The 20,567-nt window shown below is 37.5% G+C and overlaps 1 protein-coding gene across 2 annotated transcripts in view; it reads left to right on the forward strand.

Annotated features, from left to right (window-relative positions):
- The first annotated feature begins 2,729 nt into the window (after positions 1 to 2,729).
- LOC142344041 (leupaxin-like) overlaps positions 2,730 to 20,567 on the forward strand; it is a 142,550-nt gene continuing 124,712 nt past the window's right edge. Inside the window, exons 1-6 of one of the 2 annotated variants that reach the window (XM_075395513.1) lie at positions 2,730 to 2,834; positions 2,906 to 3,017; positions 3,083 to 3,215; positions 9,241 to 9,723; positions 12,080 to 12,253; positions 15,083 to 15,331. In XM_075395513.1, the coding sequence (XP_075251628.1) occupies positions 2,756 to 2,834; positions 2,906 to 3,017; positions 3,083 to 3,215; positions 9,241 to 9,723; positions 12,080 to 12,253; positions 15,083 to 15,331 (1,230 nt within the window). In that variant the 5' untranslated portion in view covers positions 2,730 to 2,755. The remainder of the gene's footprint in view (positions 2,835 to 2,905; positions 3,018 to 3,082; positions 3,216 to 9,240; positions 9,724 to 12,079; positions 12,254 to 15,082; positions 15,332 to 20,567) is intronic. The other variant, XM_075395520.1, reaches the window with a different exon arrangement.

Raw genomic sequence — 20,567 nt, forward strand, 5'->3', positions numbered from 1 at the left:
TTACAAAAGGGCAGTTTTCAACAGAATGCAGAAACATTGAAGAGATTCAATCGTGAGATATCACAGTGGTCGATGCATTGTAACTTAAATGTAAGTGATGAAAACTTGCATCTTAGACATTCTCCACATTAAACGTAAAACAGGCTCAAATTGCTCGAATAATTTGCCATAATAGTAAAGGAATTATCAGTCGGGAAGCATTCCGAGATTCGGATGGAAAATACAGTCATAAAAATTTTATTCACAGTTTCAACAACAATTTTTTCTAACAAATGAAAAAACAATTTTTCGGAATTTAAGAACCGAAAGCTTATACATTTGGTTAAAATGACGGACAATGCTGTGCCAGTTTTAACAGTCTACCTCATTTTTCAATTTGTAAAAAAATCTCCTAAATTGTTAATCTATCCAGGATTAGTTTTTAATGGAGCGTCTTGGCAAAGTGCAGGAGCAAAAAACAGAAAAGGCAACGTTTCCAGTTCGAGACCAAAAAAATGTCTTGAGTCCGTGACAAAAAAGGGAATGAACGCCTTGATTTCGAGACCTTAAAAAGTGTCATGAGTTCAAGACCACACAAAAGAAGAAAGAAGGCAACGTCTCGATTTCAAGACCAAAAAAAATTGTCTTGATTTTGAAACCCAAAACAAATTGTCTGAGTTCAAGACAAACAAAACGGGAACGTCTTGAGTTCGAGACCAAAAAAAAGAAAAGAAAAAAAGAAAAATGTTCAGTTCAAGATTGAAAACATCGAGAATTTTTAAAAGCAAAAAGGGTTCTTTATACAATATAGCGGGTAACGAGATTCCACAGATTTGTTAATATGTGTACTACAAGCCAGAATTGTGGAAAGTTATTTCCGAGATTTCCCCGGGAGTGTACGGAGTGGAATCTTGTCTGTCACTGACTCAAAAAGTATCTACGCTAGAACATCTGGCACCAGCCAATATTCGTTCGCGTGCTCTGCAGACTGAAGTGGAACTGCAAAACCAGTGCTTGCAGTTAGAGAAAACGAAGAGTACTAACTCTTCACTTCAAAAAGACCTCGTCGAGCTTCGACAGGAACTGGATAACTATTGCAACAAGACCAACAAAAGAAGTTGTTGCCAACTATGGCAACAAAAGAAGTTTTGGGCAAAGGGGGCGCCCATTGTGAGGAGTTACGAGATAATTTAAAGGCAGCCGCAGCCAGAAATACTGAACAGGAGCAATCAACAGAGGTATTGGAGCAAGAATTGGCCAATTTAAAAGTCAAAGCTGCTAAGAATGGCGAAGGAGAAAATGAGAAAATTGAAAAATATGGAGAAATTGAAAAAAAATTGAGGCCAGAGCTTGAGTAGATTGAACACTACAACCAATTTTTTGCCACGAATGCCGAAAAAAAATATTCTCTCATTGATCGACAAAAGAGTACTCTTAGAAACGACAAGGCCAAAACAAAGGCCATGCAGAAATGGTTTATCCGAGATTCGGAAGAAAAACATTATGAACCGGCCTGCAACGCTATGCGAGGTTTTGGTAAAAAAAAGTTCCGCTTCAAAAGATCGGATCAAGAAACACTACCACAAAATGAGCCTGTTGACGCACCTTGATGCCGGTGGAGACAAAAAATTCTTCAAGACCATCAAACGGGTATATCAAATTCTGACAAATGATGCAGCACGGGAAGCGTACAACATATTTGGACTTGACAAGGCAGAAAATGTTATGAACAACCGAAACTGATAATTAATCTGTCCATATGAATCTACCATTTTTTTGTTTAGTAAGACGTTCATATAACAAGATCTGTAAATGAAAATAGTGTTTAATTTCGAGTGAGTGGTGCACTCTATTCTAGTGTAGAGGGTGGCAGTGTGAGTGTCACACGTATATGAAAAAGATGAACTAAAAACCTTGGGTTTCAAGGTTAAAGATTTAGTTTAAAACTTGATTTATTGCCTGATTTATGGCTGAAACAAGGTTGATAGGTGTCAGAAAAGAAAATAGACCTGTGATTAGACAAAGATTGGGCTTCGAGCGAAATCAACGAAACTGACATATCTTTGCTGACTTGGTTATTTTACGACGATGATAAAACCGATATTGGGTACCGACCAAAGCGAGGATTAAATTCATTGAACACCAAACTTACCATCAGAGCTAACCACTCTATTAAATCTTAATCTATTTAAGCCAACTTTTCTTCACCTAAATCTACGTAACAATTTAACTTTAACTTTGCATTTTAACGAAGTACCACGCTCAATTAGCCAAAGACATAGAGTATTGCGCACGGGAGGCTACAATACACCATATAAGTGCCAATAGCCACACTTTTGGGTCTGATGCGATAACTTTCGTTAGGTCCATGAATAGCTAAGAGGTAACCCTAACCGTGTGCCATAACCTCAGGTCCCTCAGGTTTTCCCTTCCCAAAATGGGGGGTGTACAATTTTTCGGTCCCAACTTGCAATGTTTTTTTCAGTTTTAATCATTTTTGAGTTTTGACAAATTCTAAGTTTTAGTTTCAAAAGTTATTTCTTGCTGTCTGATGGCTTTTGTAGCTGGTTTGAAGTGGCGCCAAAAGTGGCTCTTATCTTTTTGAAAAGAAATTACGGTCTGGTACGAAAGTATATCCCCACCCCATTATGGTATGTGTACCATGATGGAGGGGCTGGTTTTGCATTATATGATCACTGAGCGGTATGATGGGGGCTGCAAGGATAAAGTCCCAAAAATCGTTCGTTTTACTGAAAATCTGGTTTTTCTAGGTGCAATGGCGGAGCCGTCAACAAATCATCTCTCGGAATTGGATTCTCTTCTATGTGAACTACAGAGTGCTACAGCAAACAATGGTCAGAATTACTTACAGATAATTTTTGATGCCCAATTTGGGATAAATTGTAACTTTTCTTATGTATTTTAGCCAAAATTATTAGAAACGACCACCTCTTTGCGGATAACTTTCAGAGTAAACTAGCTGCAACTAAGCCACCTCTTGAGAGTTTGATCAGTGATCTAGAATCCTCCATAAAATTGTAAGTTGTCTCCTCTTATGTCTTAATCAATGTACTCGCGTCGAAGTACCCGATTAGTTGTTTAGAAATGAAAACCGAGCAGTGCGTCCCTCTGTGTCATATGGAGAAGAAAAGCCACAGAATAAATCTCACTTTTATCAGTATCCCGATAGCAGAACACAAGTTCAAGAAACTGATCTTGACAATGTAATTTCTCAGGTAAGAAATAACGCTCGTTGGTTGTGAATTGAATGGGGGAGGGGCTTTCGGAATTTAGGGGAGGGAATTTCTCTTAATTGACCTCTTTTTTTAAAAAAAATTGAATGGCTACAATTTTTACTGTCTACAGAAAAAAATGGTGTTGGCTGATTAGAAGTTGACTGATAAGACTGATAATTATTAGTTGACTCTCAGTTTGTATCTGTTCTATCGACTTATTAGTTTTGGGTCTTTCCCATTATAGCCCCTCCCCCATTAAATTATAGCCCCATTATGGTATATTTACCATGATTGGGAGGGCTATAGGTAATCTGATCGCTAAGCTGGGGGGGGGGGGGGGGCTATAAAGGGAAAGACCCTTAGTTTTTAATATGAAGTAAGCAGGTCGAGACGTCGCATTAAGGGTACACACAATTAACTTCTGCAGCTACAGAGCATGTGCCGTTGTATTGCGGACACTGCGATAACTGGCAAAGACCTAACAATAGTTAAGTGTGGTCTTGCAATATGGATAGCAAAACCCATGGGATTACCGTAAACAGTTGCCACGGGAATTACCGACGATTCATCATTGGGCATGCACTCAATTCCGTCTTTTGTACTCAACAAGTGTGCTCAACAATTGTCACCATTGATTATCGAGTTTTTCGTGCGAGTTAAGAGAACTCAGCAGTGGCCGTCCCAATGGAAAACATCAATTGTTACTCCGCTTCACAAAACTGGCCCAACTCCCGATGTGACAAACTACAGACCTATCAGCATACTGCCAAAATTGTCAATTATTGTTGAGCTATATATTCAACTTCATCTTCTCTCGAGTCTGTTCTAAAATTAAACGTAAACAGCACGGATTCACCGTAGCACAGTCACTCAACTCCGTTCGTACTTGAACAAAGTTTGTGCAGTATAAGATACATTTGAGGAATGCTTGATTGTTTATTTTGATGTGAAAAAGGCTTTTAACTGTCTGTTTCGCATGGGTTACTATTACATAAATTATCCTCTTTTTGTTTTGATTACAATCTCTTAATGCTCTTTAAATCAAATCTTATCGATCGAAAGCATGTTGTTACAGTTGACGGACGTTTTTCAAGTGAAGTAGCAATGACATCAGGAGTTCAAAGTTGCGCGCTGGGTCCACGTTTCTATCATTTTTATTAAAGATGTCAGACTCAGTACAGCATTCTGACTGTTTTCTTTATTGCGATGGCATAAATTGTTTTTTGTTTCCTCAATCGACAAAATCCAAATGGTATGGACAGCTTATCCTCCTGGTCAATATTAAACGAGCTAGACTTTCATCCGGACAGGTGCAAAGTTTTCTTTTAATCCGCGCTACAAGAATGCTGACCTTTTTGAATGGATCGCGCTTGAAATACGTGGGTTCAATTGTAGATTTGGGCATCACTGCCAGAAATTCCTTGTGTTGGGACAAACATGTTGACCTAAACATCGCAAAGGCTGCAAAAGTTTTAAATTTTTTGAATCGTAGTGTTCTAATCGGAGTTTTTGTTTCTGGTGGAAAATCTTTATATAAATCCGTGTCATCTATTTTTGAGTACGGCTCGCCAGAGTGGTATCCTTCAGCTTTGGCTTTGAGAAGAATTGAAACGTTTTTAACAATTATGCCTCGAATGGGCTTTGACATGTGAACAAAAGTCTTTCTTTGACTGTTTGAAATTCTTTGACATGTTGCCGGTTTCTTATCAGCTAATACGAACAGACCTGCTCCTCCTATTTAAATCAGAAAATGGTTTTTTAACTCCTATCGCAATGCAATTTTAATTTGCTCGGTATCACGAACTCATCAGCTTGGAATATTTGAAATTGCAAAAAACCCAGTAAATTTAGACAGACGAACTCTTTTTGAATCATTCTCAATGAGCAGCGCAGCATCTGATGAAAATGACAATTATCGACGTTGACATGTCTAAACAGCAGTTAACGTTTGCAGTTGACCAGTTTTTAGCAATGTGCGTGAGGAATAAAACAGTTGCTTTGGTAGAAAAATTGTGTAGGAGGGAAAAACGATATGGTGATTGACCGGGCTAGCGGAACAAATTTGAAGAAGCACTGAGGATGAAGCGTGCCACAGTAGATGAAACAAAAAATGGCAATTTTTTCGAAGCAATGCAAGAACGCTTTCTGAACAATTTTTAGTTGCTCATTGCAAATTAATTGCGCCTTTGGGAATGGTTTCTCAGTCACAATTGATGTGCAAAAGATGGGTATACTCATATGTGCCACGATGACATTTAATACCCTGTTGACACCCTCACTGTCAAAAATTCAGCAATACCAGTAAGATACGAAGTCAAAGTAATTGGTTTCAACTGGGATAGTATGCTCATTTTTGGAGAACATGTAAGGAGCACCAAAGAGAAACGGCAAAGCGGAATATTATACTGAAGATTGCCGGTAGCGATTGTGGCTGCACAAATGTAACTTAAAAAACTATCTGTGGGAGCGTCCTGACCTACGATGCTCCCATTTGGTCTTCACAATCAGCTATACAAACTGGAACCACCTGCAAACATAACGAAATATTGCTCTTCGCACAATTACTTGAGGTGTAAAAATGTCTGACATCAATGACTTACCCTATGAGGGTGAAATGCTGGCTGTTAAGGCTCACACAAATGCTAGCTGAGCAGTTTCTGGCCGGGAGTTATCATAGCTACCGTGCCGATCAAAAGAACCTCTACAATCCATTCTCTTCCCTTGAGACCGACACTAAATCACTAAATGATACTTATAGGGACTGCTTGAAAGAATACATCAATAAAGGGGATATAAATTGGAAAGAATGCAGAAATGCTCTCAAAAGCGTTCAAAGACACTCAAATGCGTTCAGAAGCGGTTCATACTCAGCTGTAAAAAGACAGCAAGCAACTATGCAGAGGAACAAATGCTGACACGAATTGCACTTTTCCGGTTGACACAACTGAGAACTAGATACTACGCCCTGTTGAACTCTTACTTGAGTAGGATTTGAAGCAAGATGTTGTAGCACAGCATGATGTAAATCACAATTTCAACTGCAGCAAGAGCCAGAGGTCTAAAAGTTATTTACTTATGGGGATGACTATTAGAGCTAGCTAACTAGCTGGTTTTTATCCCCCCTGTCCAACTCGACCACAATGCACAGAAATATCCGCCTTCCTTGCCTTCCCGGATGTTGACGATGCACCTTCCTGGCCCTCTAACTCGGGGACCCCATGTCACTCACCATCGCGTAGATGCAAAAGGGATGCTGCACAACAAGCAAATTGTAGATGGGCCGTCACACACACGCACATATACATATATATATTCATATATATATATATATATATATATATATATATATATATATACATATATATACATATATATATATATATATATATATATATATATATTATTATACAAATGTAATTAAGGAACCAGTTAAAAAAGAACAATATACCGCCAAAATTATCCGCGGCAGTTCTCTGTGATAGCTACAACAACAACACTTTAGTCAAGATCTTCAACCCACTCGGGAAATCCTGTCCGAAGATATTGCCGGATGCATTTAAGTATCACGAATCAATCAAAAATGTGAAATACAAACAACGCGTTATAGAGGTAGAGCACAGCACTTAACACAGGAGACCATTAACACAGCAGCGCAGGGCCTGTAGCAATAAACGTTCTCAAAAGAAATGCTGCAAAGTTTATCTAAAAGCGCTGGGAACCGTACGCTGATGTTAAATAATGCCTAATTCGGATCAAAATAAGCTTTGCTCTCCTTCGAATTTGTTTTCTCTGCCTGAGGCCAGGTAGGTCACTGCCATGAAAGGAATGTCCTACGCCATATGTCACGCGGGACGGCTCAAGAGCTTCTGAAGAATTTCCCTACATACGCCTGAGTTTTGAAAGAAACCCCTTCCAAGTTATATCTTTTTTCAATAACCACATTTTGCAACGTCGACTAAAAATACAAGCGTAAGTACTCTGATGCGTTCTGTTTATGTACTGTTTTCAGCAGTTCTGTTTGATCAAATTTTTGTATACGGATTACTACAATTTACCTTTTTCTCATTTAGAGGTCGGTGTTATGGTTTCGGCCGTTGAAAATAATCTAGTTTTTTTGTATAAAAAACAAGCCGAGAAACAAAATGGCTGTTGTAGAATGCCCGCTACTAATTTTTAGTATGTACTATTGGAGTTTGATGTCAAATCAGCTACCGGTCGATTTTCTTCAATTATCTCAAAGCCCACCTGTCGGGGACCAATTTTTTTGGTGTTCTGTTAAGGTAATCGAAGACTTTTTCGAAAAACAAAATTGGGTTACTTATCGGTAAAGTAGAGACAAACGAAAAAACGTCAAAGGCTGATAGTGTATTGAATTTTCAGCAAGTCGTTGCTATGAAACACAACCGTAAATTCAAATTTTAAATCAATTTTTGGTTTTGTGTTTGTCATAGTAACCTGGAAATTGTGGTGCACATTGCTCAGAAAAAATTAATGCTCATTTTTGGAAATAAGTGCTTATATTGGCTTAATTCTTTCACCAAAGATAGTTTTGGGTAAACCGTACAGTAAGAGCTTACTACGGCTCTATAAGAAAGCTAGATATCGAGCTAAGAATGTTAAGTCAAACAGTTTGCATGAAAATTACACGACAATAATTGCTTTATATTTCACTTCATTGGAGATATTTTAACGAGAATATCAAAAATCAATTAGAAAAGATAGCAAGCTAACGTCCGGAGAACCAGCTAGTTGGGAGGCAGCTTGAAAGGGACTAAAAAATTACTAGGGGCAGTTTTCTCAAGGACTTTTTGTTTTGTGTGATTCAAAATTCATTCACAAGTGTGCGCAGGTGAACTCAAGTGGCGACAGCTCACTACATAAAGTCAAATGATACGTGCGCCGAAGTTGGTGTTATTTTTTCACTTCATTTCTTAAAGTGGTATATAATCACCTCTAATGACGTTATTTGAAGCCCCTTACTGAATTTTGGTCCCATTCAAGCTACCTCCCACAGCCCCCCTCCTGACTGAAGTAGGCTGCAATCCATTAGTGCTCCTACTAGTTGTTCGAGAATATTTTCGACGTTAGTTGGTTATATTTTCTAATTGATTGAATTATTCTCGTTAGAATATTTCCAATTAAGCGATATATAAGCAATTATTTTCATGTTTTTTTTTCATGCAAACTGTTTGACTGAACATTGTTCTAGAATATTCTTTCACTCGTTTGAGCCATATGACTTTTCGTCAATGGAAACGGGATGAAAAGTTAAAGCGCGAGGGCTTTAGGTCAATATGCAGCTTTCTTTTAGAGCCGTATTAAGCTCTAAGTGTACGGTTCACCCAAGTTTTTGAGCAAGTGATTCAAAGCCAGGCACAACAAAACTAATATCTCCACGGTCGTTTGAGAGAAATTTAGACAGTAGTCGATTACTTTAAATTGCCCTTAAACGAATTTGTAGCTATTATATTAGCTCTGCTATTGTTTTTATGCTGTTTTTGTACTACAAGCTTTTCGTTTCATCGTTTTGTCTGACTATTTAGCTTTTTGTCCTGAAAACGGGATAAACAGGTAAAGCCCGGAGTTTCTCTTAGAGTCTCTAGGTTTACTAATCTCTAAGTATGCGATTCACCTAATCTGTTTAGGAGATATAAATTCATGGTTTGGAGGGCAGTTTAAGGTGTATACTGAACTCATAAGCAGTTAAGGTTAACGAAATGACAGGATCATACAAAATGGCGGAGAATGGAGATTCTCATGAGACTTTGGGTTTCATTGAAACGTGGTTGTTTGATTACTGATATTTGTCTTGTGAGGAATTTTTTGTTATGGTTTATACGCTGTACAATAAGGCATTAGTTTACATGATTATCACCGAAAGGTTTAAAACGCCGTATTTGGCTTGATTATCGTTGTTTAAACAGGTTTCATCCATCTTCTGCATTTTTTAGTATGCAGTTGTTCACCTATGCAAATGAGACTTCGATGAAAGCTTTCAGATTTTAAGCTAGAGGAATTTTTTCAGGCCCGTATCTCTGCACCCGTTGGTGCTGGTGATGAAAGTGAAATATACGATGTTGCGACAGTGTCTAACTCTAAAGGCAAACAAACAGGTGAATCGACGACCCATCCTGAAGATATTTATGACAATGCAATATATGATAATGGTTTTGACGCCTATTCTCCTCAGAAACACACCTCAGATGTTGACAGAAACGTGACCAATTCTGCTAGCAGAACTTCACACAATTCTGACGGTGGTTTTGTTTACTCGGACCAAACAAACAATCATTTTGACCGTATGAACGTGGCCAACAACGCATTACGCGAACAAACAGAATTAAAATGGTCGCATGAGAAACTGAACGGTGGCCTGTCTAACGACTTTCCCTCCAGCGGTGACTTGCAGGAGTGTTTTGACGCAGTGACCCATAAAATGGCCTCTATGGGAATTCACGCTCCCAGCAAGGGAGTTTGTGAAAAGTGTGGAATGACTATACATGGACAGGTTAGTCCAAATTTCCTATAGGTATGAAGAATTCCTCATTGGACTTCTTCATTTTGCCCAAATGGTTTTGAAACAGAGTTGGAGTCTTTTCCGTTTATGCCCCTCCCCCCAGCTAAGTGAGAGCATTTTTATTCCCCCCCCCCCCCCAAACGCACGTACCATTTTTTTACATAAGAATTTACTATGTAATGGCCTGCTCTAATGGCTACTTTTTCATTTTGGGAAAAATAGTTTTTCATTTCTGGGAGTCTGAGTTGTCTGCTTACTGTTCCATCTTTAAATTTTTTTCGAATCTCAAGTTTCTGAATAAAGCCTGGTATATTTACAGTATGTTGTCAAAGCACATCAAAAATGTTACCACACGGCTGTGTTGTTATTGCCATCAAAACTTAGGCTGGTCTGGTGGAGCTAATTAATTGCTCTCGAACGAAGTTTGAGGCAATTATTGTAAACGTGTTGATCTTTTTTTCTATGCAAAATTTTCGCTTGACTATTTTTGCGCTTTTGTTCTAGAACATTCTGCGATTTCGCAAGTGACTTTTTCAATCTTCTTTTCATTTTGAGTGATTTCAGTTGCTCTCATTCTGAAATGAAGTTTGTTGCTTTTTTAAAAGTGATTGTTAGCGGTTGAGTAACAGCGCGGTTGTAGCTTAGTGGTTAAGATGTCTTACTGCTATCCTGGAGGCTACGTGTGCGAACCCCTAGCAGTTCCCAGTGTTTGCGCCCAGAAAATGTTGTAGGCTACACTTCTAAAAAGTTGCCCCCGCCTATCGTTCCAGAGCAATTTATCCGACATTGTTTGTTTTTGAATTGCATTCAAAGTTTATAACAATATACCTGGTCTTGAAGAGGAGTATTGTTTTCTACATGTTTTTAGGACTCGAGGAGAAGTATTCGAGAAGTGTCTTTTTAATTGCTCTCGAACGAAGTTGGAGCAATTATTGTAATCATTTTGGTCTTTTTTATGCAAAATTTCAACAGTGACTTTTACAGTAACTTTTTCACGCTTCACTTCGTTTAGAGTTCTTTCAATTGCTCTCATTCGGGAATGAAGTTTGCTGCTAATATAATTGCGGTTTATTCTCAAAGCCGATGAAGCTTATTGGTTAAGATGTCTGACTGCTATCCTGGAAGTCGTGGGTTCGAGCCACTATGAGTTCCGAGTTTTTCCACCCATGAAAAAATTTCCAAGCTACACTCACAAAATTAAATTTCCCTCCGCCCGACATTCGACATCAGTTTTTGTTTGATTGTTGAACAAATTTTGAGAGTGGAGCAAAAAGGTTTTCTTGTTCATATCACCGTTTTGGACAGAGCGAGAAATTGAAGTGGGCAAAAAAAGTTTGCTATGAGGGTTTTGGATAGGAAGACCCGGCGCTTCTTGGGGTTTCGGGAATTCTTTATGCTTTTTAGCTGAAGCAATTTCGTTCCTGGAATTTTGAGCTATTTCTTTTCGAAACTTGAATTCTGCTTTTGAATGTTGTCTTCTGTTTTCGAACATCGGACCTTAACAGCAGCTGAGTTTCTGATTTATAGTTACTGGGAACTGCGTGTAAATCTCAACATACCACCCAACCCCCTGCCTACCACCGAAAAACCTTTCTTTCCCGCCACGTACCCCACGATATCTATCACCCCCCCCCCCCCCCCACAACTACACACCCAATTTGCTGGAATAATAGTTTTTGTCTGAATATTTGACTTTTCGTCCTTAAAAACGGCATGAACAGGTAAAGCACGGAGAACCTTAAGTTTTTCTTAGAGTCTAACAGTTTACTAGTCTTTTAAGTATGCGTTTCACCAAAACGTGATGTTAAGGGTGGTTCCTTGAGTTTTGCCCCCTCCCACTTACCCCCCCCCCCCCCCCACCGAAACAAGATTTTGTAGCGACAAAAATGGCTTGAAAGTTAGGATCTATTCTGTTTCGGCCCACAGTGTTTTTTATGACCCCAGTTACAAATTATATGTTGTTGTGCAGCACTTTACTATGTAAGAAAATAGCGCGTGCACCTAGGGGTCATAAAAAATTTATGCTAACAAAGCTGGGGGGAACAGAATAGATCCGAAAGTTAGTTGATTGACTACTACAGGTAATAACTTTTCTAGTAAAGAAACAGTATTATGCCACTGTTTGAATTATTGTTATTGGGCGGTGAGGATTGCAACTAATTTGCACCTATTATTCGCTTAGTTTTTCCTGAAGTTTTAGTCAGGGTTTTATGTGGCCCAAAAATGTTTCATTTGGATATTCTATTCCCTGGTTTCTCTTAAGTGAGTCAAAGATTTTTGCACCCTTAAAGTATTTCGAGCCTTAAGTTTCATCTGAAGGGTATGGAACTATTTCACTTGTTAACAGATAGTGACAGCAGTTGGAAAGCTGTGGCATCCATCGTGTTTTTGCTGTGTGTTGTGCATGAAGCAACTTGCAGGTGAGGATTTCTACGAGAGACACGGGGAGGCATTCTGCGAAAGTTGCTACCAACAGAGCTTCGCCCCCAAGTGCCACCAATGCAATCAACCCATCATTGAAGTTAGTCTGCATCTCTCTCTCTCAGTAATATGTGGACACATTTGATCAAGTTAGAGACTCGGCAAAATTTTTTCAGGCTTTTTGTAAAAATTATAGCCGATTACGTGTAACAATTTAAAAACATAGCAGGACAAGTCCTGAAATACAATCCAAAGAGTTTGCTGAAAAACTGCATTACCCGACTATATAAACAATTGTAAAATGCCAGTCAAAAATAAGGCAAACAGTCTCACAAATTAAGCAATTAAATTAACCGTTAAAAACATGGGAAGTCTGCTTTTGTGGACTTGAGCTTATGCTCCCTCAAAGATTCAAGAATTTATTTTTTATCGTTAAGATATGAAATCTTAAGCAATGAAATTTTGATTGGCTTGAAGTGACCCCCTAAATTTTTATACGTAATATTATAAAGACGTGCAATCCTTATTTTGTGGAGCAATTTGTCTTTTCAAGTGACTTTTGCTCCCTTAACTTTATAGTTTTGCGTGATTTTAATTCTGTCTCATTCACTATTTTACGCAGCTGAACTCATGTGGCTGCAGTTCACTACTAAATTTCAATTGAAAAGTGCGCAAAAATTGGTGTAATTGTTTTCTAATTAATTTTTATTTTTTTTGTGACTGGTGGTATATAATAACCTCTAATGGAAATCTGACTTTTCACGTGACCTCTAATTATGTCATTTGAAGCCCCCGATAGTGAATTTGGTTACCCCCCCCCCCTCACCGTACTGAAGCAAGCTGCAATAGGTTAGAGCTCCCAATAGTCCTTCGAGAGCAATTCTTCTTAGGTTAGTCGGTTGTTTTTATTAGCTGAGTGTAAAAGATTTGGCTTAAGATATAAGATGAACAATACATTTTTTTTACAAATAAGTTACGAAACTATTTTGAGGAAGCAGTTTTTATACCATACTATAAATTAAAGACCTTGGGCAACTGAAATACGTTAGGCAATTTTTCGGGCTATTTTTTGGGGGGTTTGGACTGTTCAAAGAGTTCAAAATCGATCAAGAAAAAGTGTTCTTTGTTGATGATGTCGTGGCAGCATATTAGGTCCCATAATTGACGCAGATTGTCTTGAATTCGCGAAAACGTTAGCTCAGCTGAAGCTAATTTTGGTCTTCTAGTGTTTTATGTGGCCATCGTAGATATTCAAGTTTTTTAAACATCCCATCAATTTTGAAGCTTAAATTCAGCTAAATTTTGTAGAGATTTTCTGGCAAAAATTTACAATTGCTCCGATGAATTTTTTTCTCGCATTAATTCATTGTTCAATTCTTGTTTTTTTAAAAAAAAATAGTTGGGTTGCTCTATTTAGCTCAACTCATGGATAATTTTGGGTGATTGCGACCACGGATAGACCTGCGTTACTCTATTTTGTCATTAATTTAACAAAAAGCTGCTTTTAAAGTGCTGAATTTAATATCAACCAATCAGAGCACCAAATAGTCGGCTTTAAATTTCATATAGCATTCTGCTCTGCGCCCGTTCGGCTCTACCGGCGTCCTCCTAATTGTTATGGTCGCGTCTCGCGTTTAATGCAAAAGTTCTGCTTGACTGTTTTGCCTGCTCCACTAGAAAGAAATTATCCTTATTTGTTCTCAAAGAAGTTTCAAGTAGTTATTGTAGTATTGTTTTTTATACAAATTGTTTGCTTGAGCGTTCTGGCTTTGAGTTACTTTTACCTCCGCGGCTTTTTGAGTTTCACACTCTCGTTGACATTTTTAGCAGATTAACTAAATTAGCGCGTTTTTTTTTTCACTAAAAGAGCCACAAATTTTTCAACAGTGTTCTATGCTAACATCTAAGTACGTCATTTGAAGCCCTTATTGAACTAAGTAGTATACAATAGAATCGAGTGAGTCCCCACCAGTCGTTCGCAAGGAGTTTTTGACGTTGGTCGGTTGTTTTTTTTGGGCGCTGACCTCGTTTTTGGTTATTGTTTGTTCTTTGTTCAATCGGTTGTATAATTTAATCTTTTTCATGAGGCGGAGGCTAAAATTGTTTTGGAAAACTTTCGCAGTTTTTTCGAGAGTATTTGGTTTTGTTTAGCTAGTTGAAAATTGATTGTAGTGATAGAATTTACGTACTCTATTCTTACAATTTTTTGTTTCGAAATAGGTGATTATTGGCGTAGTTTACGTATTCACATGCTTTTACTTGATAACGCATTTCAGCAAGCACAAAGAAAGTTCGGATATCCATTTTTTGTTGCTTAAGCTACACAACTGAATTATCCGGCATTTTCAGAATTTTCCATCAACATTCTTATAATGTGGCTCATAACCAGGGTTCGCGGCGTTCGTGAGAAAAACCTAAGAATCATTTGCAAGCTTAGATGCCAATTATATAACTGGGAGAATTTTTTTCTGACCGCAGTTACAATTATAATTACAGTAAATGTGTCTCGACATTAACGCGGAACCGTCACTTGAAATGAAGACGAATCGGTTTTTCTATTTTAATGCAAAGGCTTCATGTTCTGAAGTTTGCAAAACACCCGTGATTTTTAAACAGTTTTTCCTCAACAAAACAATGACAAAATGTTCTACGAGGAAAGGGGAAATAGGGTTACTTAGCTGGAGGGAAAATATTTATATCCATTAAACATTGATATGAGAAAGAATTCGTCAAAAATCAAGCAGACAGTCTCAAAACACCCGCAGGGGGCCAAAAGTGTTCTTAGTGCTAGGATACTATAGAGGAAGGAGTAAATCTAGTTTCATTCTGCTGTTTTCCCTTACCATTGTATCAAAGTAATAATTTTGTTTAGTAGAGTCCAAAATTAAAAACGTGTGCTAGGTACATATGAACGGGTTTATGTTCTTAGACCTTCGTCTCTGCTCTGGATCAGAACTGGCACCCGGAATGCTTTGCGTGTAACGAATGTCACCTTCAACTGGGCGAGGGGGAGGTCAGTTACCACGAGGGCCCAGATGGCAAAGCCTACTGCAGTGAGTGCTACTCTACCCGTGCTGCTCCTAAGTGCAGGGGAAGGAAGTGTGGGGGACAATTGATCCATCAACAGTTCATCTCTGCACTGGGGGGTCAATGGCACCCCGAATGCTTTGTGTGTTCTGTTAGTTACTTTGTTCTGTTTCAGACAAATAATTGTTTTGACAGATAACGTTTTAATAGCTGCGACCGCGAACTATTATTGGCCATCTCTTGTTCAATTTTTTACAATCCAAAGGATTTGGGTTGTGTTGGGGCGCTCACTTTTTTTAAGATCTGTTCACACTTTTGAAGTCAATCAGAAGTCAAATTAGAGTGGGGATTTTAGTCACGCTGGGGCAGTGAAGGGGGTGAGTAGGTTTGAAGCGTTTTTTTCAAATTACCTTTAAAATGGATTGACAAATTGGTGTTCGAACAAGTATTTGGTTTTTTGAGGGAATTTTCACGTGCCGCAATTTGACCTCTGTTTGCAGTTTTTGTTCTCTTGCGTACTTTTGAAATGTTACACATGTGTTCTAATCGTGCATATTTGCAAGTTTGTCTGAATCTTTCAATGGTCAGCTACTGCTTTTCATGACTTTGACACTATTCATCCTCATAAAGTGTAATCCATTTTTGACTATTGTCTGCATTTTTGTGCTTATGTCGTCTTGTCACTTAGACTCATTAATGTGAGGTCTTGTCGATTGCTAATATGATATAATTGAATGAAGTTACTCGTTTGATGTCTTAGCTAGTGGTTTCTATAGTCTTGAGTCTATTTGTTTTCAAAAATTGTTAGCAAATTTATGAGTTCTTTTGCCATTATTGATTTTGATATTTTATCACCTAGTCTAATTAAGACAGGTTTTATCGGTTGCTGATGAGGCATACGTGAATCGTGTTGATGAATCAATTCTTACGGTCATGTTTTTTGAATTAGCGACTAATTGTCTTTAAACAAATTTAGTGAAGTTATGACTTTTGATTAATTCTTGCTCACTTTGTTGTATTATCACTGAGTCTCATTCAGACAGGTTTTATTAATTGCTAATGGGGGCTTAAGTGAATCTTTACTGAATCAATTTACAGCTTTTGGTGTTTTTGAGGCATAAATAAATAGCTAATCAATAAATCAAGCTAATCAAGCCGTAAATCAATTCTTATGAGTCATAAATAAGCTGGTTCAAAGATAAAGGCTGCTTTGACTTGTTCAAAATATAAAAGAATTTTTGAGTTTTACTAGTTTTTGTTCAGTTCGTCCAGCTGATCATTTTGTCCATGTTGGTCATCTTATAAATTAGTTTGATTGATGACATGTCATACCGGTTGTTAGCGAGGCACAATTAAATCTTCTTTAGGTGAGTCGTCAGCAGCGGTTTTTCGACTTTGACCATGACGTTTTGAGTTTTGCCCCGTTTTGTTGCTTTTGTGGTCTTGTTGCTTATCCTCAAGTTCTGACTGGACTTCAAGTGAGTATTTTTGGTCATTTTCGTAGCATGCGTTTAATGACTTAGATACCCTCACTTAGATACCAATCTTTCTAATTTTTGTGTTCTATTCACATATATGATCCTGTGCTTTGTTGACTGTTGATGTTTGCTGTTGCTGGAAAAGTTTTGATGTCCTGTTAGTTAGTGATTTCATTTTTGGATTATAATTCAGGAAAGTTCCTGCTGTCTTCTATTTCATTGTCGAGATTAATTTTGAGTGATTAAGGTATTGATCACACGTGGCTTATCTCTCTCAGAAATGATTTTCCTCGCTCTCAACGATACTTTTGCTCATTCATTGATCTCTAACAAAGTTTGAAGTAAATGTAAACGTGGATTTTTATATCAAAATTTGTGCTTGAGCATTTTGAGTTTTCGAGTGACGCCCCGGACTTTTTGTAAGGCGTGATCTAAATTTCTCTCTCTTTCATAACTTTAAGCAGTTAAATTGGAGTGGCGGTATATTACTGCTAGGAGTCAAACAAAAGTCTTTTTACTGCTAGTTGTGTCAAATTTTTTCGTGGTCGTACTGATTCGTGTTTGCTTTTATTCGTGATTGCATTTTAACCTCTGATGACGTCATTGGAAGACCCCTCAGTGATTTTATTGGTTGCTAATGAGGCATAAGCGAATCTTGTTGATGAATCAATTCTTTTTGTCTTGTTAATAGCCGCACAGCAATAGCTGGGGCTATTATTGGCCTTCTCTTGGTTTGTTGACTGTCGATGTTTGATGTTGCTGGAAAATTGTTGATGTCCTGTTTATTAGTAATTTTGTTTTCGGTTTATAATTCAGGACATGTCCTGCATGTCTTTTATTAATAGCCGCACAGCGATAGCTGGGGCTATTATTGGCCTTCTCCTGTTTTTTTTTATTTCGTCGTCATGATTTTTGTTACGACCATATGACGTCACAGCCACTTTTTGTTTATTCGTTCATGCAATTTCAACTGAATTGCATGTGTGACGTCATTTTTCGCTCTTAGTGGAGCGTGTTTGCTTTTATTCGTGATTGCATTTTAACCTCTGATGATGTAATTGGAAGACCCCTCAGTGATTTTATTGGTTGCTAATGAGGCATAAGCGAATCTTGTTGATGAATCAATTCTTACTGTCTTGTTAATAGCCGCACAGCAATAGCTGGGGCTATTATTGGCCGTCTCTTGTTGTTTTTTATTTCGTCGCGATTTTTGTTACGACCATATGCCATCACAACCACTTCAAATCTGCTTTTTGTTCATTCGTTCATGCAATTTTAACTTAAGTGCGCGCGTGACGTCATTTGTCGCTCATAGTGGAAGGAGTTTTTTTGTTCATTTGCGTGATTAAATATTTGGTCACACTTGACTTACCTCACTCTCAAAAATGACTTTCTCACTTTGAAATTGACTTTTATTTACTTTAATTCAGAGAAGGCCAAATGCGTCACTCTGAATGAAAGTTATTAGAGAACGGCTAATAGAGGCAGCAAAATACAGATTTTTTATCAAAATATAACATCATCTTTCAATGTAAAGATGTATTTTTTGTCTGTCTTTTTTACTGTTTTTTTTATTCTGCAGATCTACGAAACTATTGTGGCTATTTTCTGGCAATCTGCCAGCTATGTTTTTCTGAATTAGCGACTATTTGTCTTTAAGGAAGTTTAGTGAAGTTTTTAGTTCTGATTTATTTTGTTGCTCCTTGTGTTGTCTGATCACAGTCTCATTCAGACAGGTTTTTTAATTGCTAATGGGGCTCCTGTGAATTTTTTTACTGAATCAATTTATAACTTCTGGGGTTTATGAAGCATAAGTAAATATCTAATTCTTATTAGGCATAAATAAATTCTAATGAGTCCTAAATAAATTGTTTCAAACATAATTGCTGCTCTGACTTTTAAAAAATATCGGAGAATTTTTGAGTTTTCCTATTTTTTGTTCAGTTTGTCCGATTGTTCATTTTGTCCATGTTTGTCATCTTATAAATTAGTTTAATTGATGACATGTCATATCGGTTGTTAGTAATCTTCTCATTGGCCTTAGTCTGCAGCAGTGGTTTTTCTACTTGACCATAACGTTCTGAGTTTTGCCCGTTTTTGTTGCCTTTGTGGTCTTTTTGCTTATCCTCAAGAAAAGTTCTAATTGGAGTTCAAGTGAGGCGCGTTTTTGGTCAATTTCGTAGCTTTCATAGCTTGTGTTTAATGACTTATATGCCATTTGTTTTTTATTTTATTTGACTCTACCGATTTGCAAGAAGAATATTTTTTGCCCTTTTCTCTTCGCTGCCCGTGTTTTACCTTATCTGTCATTGATTCCAGCAAGACTGTTTGCGCACGAGGACGTTTAGTGTCAATAATTTTGTAGATTGTCTCTGAAATTAATTGATGTCTTCCTAATTTTTGTTTTATCAACATATGATCCTGTGCTTTGTTGACTGTCGATGTTTGATGTTGCTGGAAAATTGTTGATGTCCTGTTTATTAGTAATTTTGTTTTCGGTTTATAATTCAGGACATGTCCTGCATGTCTTTTATTAATAGCCGCACAGCGATAGCTGGGGCTATTATTGGCCTTCTCTTGGTTTTTTTTTATTTCGTCGTCATGATTTTTGTTACGACCATATGACGTCACAGCCACTTTTTGTTCATTCGTTCATGCAATTCCAACTGAATTGCATGTGTGACGTCATTTTTCGCTCTTAGTGGAGCGAGTTCGCTTTTATTCGTGATTGCATTTTAACCTCTGATGATGTCATTGGAAGACACCTCAGTGAATTTATTGGTTGCTAATGAGGCATAAGCGAATCTTGTTGATGAATCAATTCTTACTGTCTTGTTAATAGCCGCACAGCAATAGCTGGGGCTGTTATTGGCCTTCTCTTGGTTTTTTTTATTTCGTCGCGATTTTTGTTACGACCATATGCCGTCACAACCACTTCAAATCTGCTTTTTGTTCATTCGTTCATGCAATTTTAACTTAAGTGCGCGCGTGACGTCATTTGTCGCTCATAGTGGAAGGAGTTTTTTTGTTCATGCGCGTGATAAAATTTTTGGTCAAACTTGACTTACCTCACTCTCAAAAATGGCTTCCTCACTTTAAAATTGACGTTTATTTACTATAATTCAAAGAGATAAGGTCAAATGGGTGTGTGTCATTCTAAATGAAGGTTATTTGAGATCAGCTAATAGAGGCAGCAATAACTTATACAGAATTTTAATCAAAATATAACAGATCAGCCTTCAATGAAAAGACGATTTTTTTGGTCCGTCTTTTTTTACTGTTTTTTAGACTGCCGATCTACGAATCTATTGCGGCTGTTTTCTGGCAATCTGCCAGCTATGTTTTCATTTTCGTTTTTGAGAGAGCGAGAAATTGATGTGAAAAATTTTTCTCTAAGCGAGCAAAATTTTTTTGTTCACGTTTGGCTTTTAAAAGCCAGTTTTTTGCAACTTTTGATAGTTTTGAGGTTTGATTTTGATATTGTAATGGTTTTAGGCTTGTTTCGATAGGAATTGAAGGTTTCAAGTAGTTAATTTGAGTTTGACGCTAATTTGGAGCTTTTTGATCAGTTTTGCTGATTTTTAGACGAATTTTAATGATTTTTTTGCCTGTTTCTTTGTTTTAATGCTTTAAGTGGGATTTGAATAGAAGCTTGTTACTTCAAGAATATTCAGATACCAATTGGCTAAAGTTTTCTTGGCTTACCTTACCTTCTTCACTTGACTTACCTTACTCTCAAAATTGACTTCCTCACTTTGAAATTGACTTTTATTTACTATAATTCAAAGAGATAAGGTCAAATGGGTGTGTGTCATTCTAAATGAAGGTTATTTGAGATCAGCTAATAGAGGCAGCAATAACTTATACAGATTTTTAATCAAAATATAACAGATCAGCCTTCAATGAAAA

Source organism: Convolutriloba macropyga, chromosome 1 (genome assembly GCF_964194025.1).
Source record: "Convolutriloba macropyga chromosome 1, txConMacr16.3, whole genome shotgun sequence".
Lineage (NCBI taxonomy): Eukaryota > Metazoa > Xenacoelomorpha > Acoela > Convolutidae > Convolutriloba > Convolutriloba macropyga.